Genomic DNA, 7,019 nt, shown 5'->3' with positions numbered 1-7,019 from the left:
GTCTGGACAGAAAATGGGGACCAGGCTTATACCTGGTATGTAAGAAATACATAATATAGATAAGCGTAGATTTGCTAGATAAGAGCTAGTCAAGAGGCTCATTAGATGGGAACAAACAGAACTGGCCTACCACCGACAGCCAGATTGAAGGGTCTTTTATGATAGGATGGTCATGTTCTGAATAGTTATAATGCTATTCTTTGTTAGTTTATTTTCTCTTATCCTCTTTCTGTTGGTCATTGATGAAATCTTTTTTGAAACATTTACCCTTTGTCTCAGGGGTTTAAAGAGAAAAGGAACAACTGCATTGAATTTGAAGGTAGACTGGTGGTGCCAGCCTTTGAAAGATATAGAAAGATAACCACTTGCCCAATTGGAGAGGGTCACAATGGCAGTTAGCTGGATTTCCAGGGATGAAGACCCCAATAATGGCTGACCCACGAACACTCTGGTTGATTATACATTCCTTGCAACACCAGAGGTTGCTTGAAGGAAATGCCTAGCTCCACTTTTTTTCTGGATGGCAGTGTTCATCAACTTGCTTTAGAGATATAGTCAGTGTGAATTTATCCAGTAACCCTCCCCTGGCTCTCTTCCCCATACATCAGGAAACGCTCCCTTTTGCTTTTCAGATTTTGATTTAATGAGCCCAAGTCATATGAGTAATACATAATGAAGTTAACTATCCAAGTATGACTTGACTCTATATAATGCTTTACTTACTACCATAGACCTTGCACAAGTAACTTAATGTCTCTTAGTTTTGTTAAATAAGAAGGTTAGATTAGATTAACACTAAGGGGGCAGCTAGGTGGCGCAGTGGATGGAGCACCAGCCCTGAAGTCAGGAGGACCTGAGTTCAAATCCAGCCTCAGACACTTGACACTAGCTGTGTGACCCTGGACAAGTCACTTAACCTCAATTGCCTAAAAAAAAAAGAAAAAGAAAAAAAGTAAAGAAAAGAAAAATAGATAAACACTAAGATTTCTTCTAGCTCCAAAGGTATCATCCTAGGCAAAGGAATAAAGTCAAATATATGAGAACAAAGACCATATGTGTTACATGCCTGTGGCTCCTAAACCCTGGCAGCCCCAAACCAGTCCATAGGCATCCATGAATTTGAGAGCACCCAGGATCCAGTTCAGTTGCTCAGGCTTTAACTATCCTATAAGCCACTCCCACCCAGAGCCCTGAAGTATCTCCCATCAGGGAGCCAGGACCCCATTCCTTTTCTAGCTTCGTTTCTTCACTTGCTGCTTTGTCCTTGGCTGTGATCTCCAATCCTGTTTGTTGACAAAGCTGTATGGGACTCCAGTTGATCCTTGCTACCTTTTTGTCACTAATGGAGTGCTTGAGTAGAGTCAAAGACAGACCCAGGCGCAGAGAGGGACTGCTATATCTGCTGTTACTTCCTCTGGCCCTTGAATCCCGTTCCTCAAATGTCCACCCAGCCATGCCCTACATAATTTATGCTGTAGCTCTTCAGATCTTTTCATATATGGGTGGAGCCTATTCAAGCCCTGGAGGGCTGCTGACATGTCAGGTGGGGCATAGCTAGAACCTCCATTTTATCTCCAATAGTAGAAAAAAAGGAAACCCCTGGGTGATGTTTCAAAAACTGGTCCTTGTTCTGTCAGAGGCCCTGTTTCTTCACATTACTTATTGCTAAAATGGAAAGATATTTCTTTCCTTGACCATAACTTTCAAAACAATAGATCATCACTTATTCCTGAACACGTTTTTTTCCACCGGAGTTTCTAAGCTATAGTTAACCTTTGGGTGATATATAAACCTATTTCCAATCTTCAGTGGGGATTAAACACTCAAAATCTTGTCTTGTTTTCCTATGCTTTTTCCAATAGATGAGGAACTCTGGGCAATGTCTTTCATTCCTGTGGGTTCACCTGCCATCTCTGTGCAAATTTCAAACATGATAAATAAACCTCTGAAATTTTCCTTCTTGATTCAATCATTCACTATTAATTTGTCTAAACAAAAACTGGCAAAAGCCTTGGAATCATCTTAGAATTTATATTCTTAGTTTCATGCCTTTTATTTGCCTTCGGCAGCACTTATCCCCTTAAAGCTTCTGTACACCAAATTCACTCCATCTTGCCAGTCTCACTTCTTTGTCTTTGAATAGAGCAAGCCAGATGAGACTCAGACTGCTGCCGTGGCCACTTCCACAACTTCTGAACAGCTCCGACTCTTTGCATACGAAGCCCAAGTCAATGAAGACTTTCCCCTGGCGACTGTATACTACGAGGAGGTAAGAGTGTTTCCTCTTCTCCCTGGTTATTATGAGATGTACTACATTTGGTGGATATTTAGTCATCAGCCTATTGTAGACTGACCTAGAAAGCCGGGATCACATGTCCTTTCAGGTGTCCTTTTTGACTGTAATAAATGCTACACGTGGATTCCCAGCCTTCTGGAGGATGTGACCCTTCCCTGGAGACAGGTCATTGGACTGGGCTTCAGAGATGCTTTCCTTAGGTCTCAAGAGTCAATGTCTCTGGTTCCATACGGAATGTCTGCTTTAGCCCAGTGCTTTCAGCAGATGTGCTTCACTCCCATCATCCTTGTTTTCAAACTATTCAACTCTCTTAGCATGGTTACTGTGCTTACTATGACTTCTAGGCTTGTTATTTCTTGACACTGCTTAATTTTTTAAAGAAATGTTCCTCTGATATATGTACTTTACTCAGTATTGTAAGGAAGTGGTATCCTTTGAAGTTGAACAAAAATTTGGTAGAAATTGGTAGGTGTACTTTGTTATTTATTTTTTGAACTCAAATCAATTAAGTGTCAATTATGTGATAGTGACTGAGGGAGATGCAAAGTTTATATAAGACAATAGTTTCTTCCCTCGTGGGGATTACTTTCTAGTACTGACTATGTGAACCTGAGTCACTGAACCCTGTTTGCCTCAGTTTCCTTATCTGTAAAATGAGGTAGAGAAGGAAATGGCAAACCATTCCAGTATCTTTGCCAAGAAAACCCCAAATGGGGTCACAAAGAATCAGACATGACTGAAGACAACTGAACAAAGGGGGATAAGAGACAAACACAGAAAACTATAACATGCAATGTGAAATGACAGATGCTTTAAAGAACTGCAAAACCAAATGCTGGAGAAGGTCCAAAGAATGTACAAGGTCATTAGCCACTCGGAGGGAATCCAGAAAGGCCTGTGTAGCCTGTGTAGCAGGACTGACCACCCTCATGGGGTAGCCCCCTCACCCCTGGCATCTGCATGACTCACCAGCTTTTACCAACTGCTTAAGCTTTCTCAGTGCTTTTCAGGGTTCTCATGACGTCAACCCATGATAATTCATAACTTGCTTAGATTGTATCAGAATTCCTGCCGAATTTCAATCTTTTCTTAGATAGCCAGATAGTACAGTAGATAGAGTGCTAGGCCTGGAGTTAGGAAGACCTGAGTTCAAATCCGGCCTCTGATACCTACCAGCTGTGTGACCCTGGGCAAGTCACTTACCTTTATCTATCTCAGTTTCCTCAACTGTAAAAGAAACAAAAAAACAAACAAACAAAAAAAAAAACCCAACCTTGAAAATCGAACTTCCCCCAGGGTTGTTGTGAGGATCAAATGAGATAATAGTTGTAAAGTACTTAGCACAATGTCTTAATAAAGGCACTTAATAAATAGTTATTTGCTTCCCTTCTTCCTCAAGTTTGAGTGTTCTGAGATTGCTCATTTGCATGTAGATTAAATGGACTCAACTACAAGGAAAACAAAATTAACAATATTGGCTTAAAACTTCAAAGGGGCAGATTTCCCATGATTCCTAGTGAGGACTGGAATCTCAACTCCTCTGCCCAGTCTTTGTTTGATACCTGTTTCCTAGGTGGGTCCAAAAATTGGTATTGGTCGGGGATCTCTCCCAAGCATTTCTGTGTCAGAGGTAAAGGATGCAGGCTGGTCTTAGCTTGCCACATTCACCAGCTACTTGTTCTATAGACTTGTGACAAGCACTAGTGGAAACATTCATCGGCTTTGCAATGACCTTTTAGTCAGCAGCTAGCTACTGGCCCCCTGGATGCCACAGAGGCCCGTCATCTCTAGATGTTGGCATTTCAGAAATTCCTTTCTGATGTCTTTCAGAGTTTTCTTTGTAAAGCACAATGATTCTCTTTGTTTAAAAATCACCCGCTGGACACTGTATGAGAATCAACTTTGATAGACATAGCTTTTCTCAGCAATACAATGATCTAAGACAATTCCAAGGGACTCATGATGGAAAATGCTAACCACATCCAGAGAAAGAACTATGGAGTCTGAATGCAGATCAAAGCATACTGTTTTCTCTCTCTCTCTCTTTTTTCCCCCTCTTTCTCATGGTTTCCCCTTTTGGTTCTGGTTCTTCTTTCACAGCATGACCAATGTGGAAATATGTTCAGTATGATTGTACAAGTATATCCTATATCAGATTGCATGCCATCTTGGGAAGGGGGGAGGGGACGGAGGAAGAAAAATTTAGAACTCAAAATCTTATAAAAGTGAATGTTGAAAACTAAAAATAAATTTTAAAAAAGTCCTTAAAAAATAAAATTACCTGCTGGACCATAACATTGGAATCCCCCCAGGCACCTGGTTTCATATTAAATGCCCCAGGCCAGAGGCAGGAAAATGCAGAGAAATAAAACCCTGGCCAAGGAAGGTTATGTTGCACAAAGTGATGAAATTGATAAGTGGATCTATGGACCTGATTTTGACCAGGAAGAGGAATTGGGAGCTGAAGGAGCAATTATGGGAATGTTTAGAATAAGCAACCTCTTGATCTTAGAATTTATGAAAGAGAATGAGAGAAAAACTGGGCATAGTCTGACATATGTATCCTAGATTTGTGAGATGCTGATTTCAGGGAATTCCAAGGAAACACTGGTAGTGTCCAGTGTTCTAGAGTTCTACAAGGGAAGGCATCCCATCTGACAAAACCAACAAATAAGATTGCTGAGTTATCATCACAGAACACTGAAAGATCATGGAACAAGACAGAGGTCATGGAAATGGTAAAGGGCAAAAGTGCCCATTTTTTTTTTTAAAGGATGAGAATAGGAACAGCAGAGTGTGATAACATTCTAGAATGTAATGTATTTTTTTTTCAATTTTAATTTCACTTCTAATGTGATGTATTATTTTTTTATTTTTATTTTTTTAATTTTTAGGCAATTGGGGTTAAGTGACTTGCCCAGGGTCACACAGCTAGTAAGTGGCAAGTGTTTGGTCTGAGGTCACATTTGAACTCAGGTCCTCCTGACTTCAGGGCTGGTACTCTATCCACTGCGCCACCTAGCTGCCCCCTAATGTAATGTATTATTAAAGAAATGTTTAGTTGGCATCTAAAAAAGGGAGTGAAGATCACTAAGAATTAGCATAGCTTCATCAAGAATAGGTCATGTTAGCCCTTTTTGTGGTGGCAAAGAATTGGAAATTGAGGGGCTATCCATCAATTGTGGTATGTGAATATAATGAAACATTGTTGTTCCATAAGAAATGGTGAGCAGGCGTATTTTAGAAAAACCTGGCAAGACTTGGATGAACTGATGCTGAGTGAAGTGAGCAGAACCATGAGAACATTGTACACAGTAACAGCCGCACTGTGTGAGGACTGACTTTGTTAGACCTAGCTCTTCTCAGAATTGCAGTGATCTAAGACAGTTCCAAAGGAGTCATGATGGAAAATGCTATCCACATCCAGAGAAAGAACTATGGAGTCTGAATACAGATTGAAGCATGCTGTTTTCTTTTTTTGTTTGTTTGTTTTTTGCTTTTTCTTTCATGTGGTTTTTCCCTTTGGTGCTAATTCTTCTTTACAATGTGACTAATGTGGAAATATGTTTAATATGATTGTACATGTATAGCTTTTATTAGATTTCACACTGCCTTGGGGAGGGGCGAGAGGAAGGAGGAAGGGAAAATTTAAAACTCAAAATCTTATAAAAGTGAATGTTGAAAACTAAAAACAAAGAACTAAAATGTTTTTAAAAGATAAAAAAGAGCATGCTTTTTAAAAAAAATTAGTTAATTTATTTTTAGTTTTCAACATTCACTTTTATAAGATTTTGAGTTTTAAATTTTCCCTTCCTCCTTCCTCTCGCCCCTCCCCAAGGCAGTGTGAAATCTAATAAAAGCTATACATGTACAGTCATATTAAACATATTTCCACATTAGTCACGTTGTAAAGAAGAATTAGCACCAAAGGGAAAAACCACATGAAAGAAGAAAAAAAGAAGAGAAAATAGTATGCTTTGATTTACATTCAGACTCCATGGTTCTTTCTCTGCATGTAGACAGCATTTTCCATCATGAGTCTTTTGGAATTGTCTTACATCCTTGCATTGCTGAGAAGAGCTGAGTCTGTCAAAGTTGGTCATCACACAATGTTTCTGTTATGTACAATGTTCTCCTGGTTCTTCTCACTTCACTTAACATCAGTTCATGTAAGTCTTTCCAAGTTTTTCTGAAGTCCACCTGCTCGTCATTTCTTATGGAACAATAGTATTCCATTACATTCATATACCACAACTTGTTCAGCCATTCCCCAATTGATGGGCATTTCCTCAATTTCTAATTCTTTGCCACCACAAAAAGAACTGCTATAAATATTTTCGTACATGTGGGTCCTTTTCCTTTTTTGATGATCTCTTTGGGATATACACCTGGTAGTGGTATTGCTGGGTCAAAGGGTATGCACAGTTTTTTAGCCCTTTGGGCATAGTTCCAATTTTCCCACATCTTCTCCAGCATTTATCATTTTCCTGTTTTGTCATGTTGGCCAATCTAATAGGTGTGATGTGGTACCTCAGAGTTGTTTTAATTTGGATTTCTTTAATTAATAGTGATTTAGAGCATTTTTTTCATATGACTATAGATAACTTTAATTTCTTTATCTGAAAACTGCCTGTTCATATCCTTTGACCATTTATCAGTTGGGGACTGACTTGTATTCTTATAAATTTGACTCAGTTCTCTATATAGTTTAGAAATGAGGCCT

General features: G+C 39.4%; 1 protein-coding gene across 1 annotated transcript in view; it reads left to right on the top strand.

Annotated features, from left to right (window-relative positions):
* CFAP70 (cilia and flagella associated protein 70) overlaps nt 1–7,019 on the top strand; it is an 80,419-nt gene that overhangs the window by 50,355 nt on the left and 23,045 nt on the right. Inside the window, exon 16 of the mRNA XM_027860136.1 lies at nt 2,144–2,269. Coding sequence (XP_027715937.1) covers nt 2,144–2,269 — 126 coding nt within the window. The remainder of the gene's footprint in view (nt 1–2,143; nt 2,270–7,019) is intronic.

The sequence above is a fragment of the Vombatus ursinus genome, unplaced genomic scaffold, assembly GCF_900497805.2.
Source record: "Vombatus ursinus unplaced genomic scaffold, bare-nosed wombat genome assembly UNPS02000749.1, whole genome shotgun sequence".
Taxonomy (NCBI): domain Eukaryota; kingdom Metazoa; phylum Chordata; class Mammalia; order Diprotodontia; family Vombatidae; genus Vombatus; species Vombatus ursinus.
The sequence above is the reverse complement of the archived record's forward strand: the minus strand, read 5'-3'. Positions and strand labels throughout refer to the sequence as shown.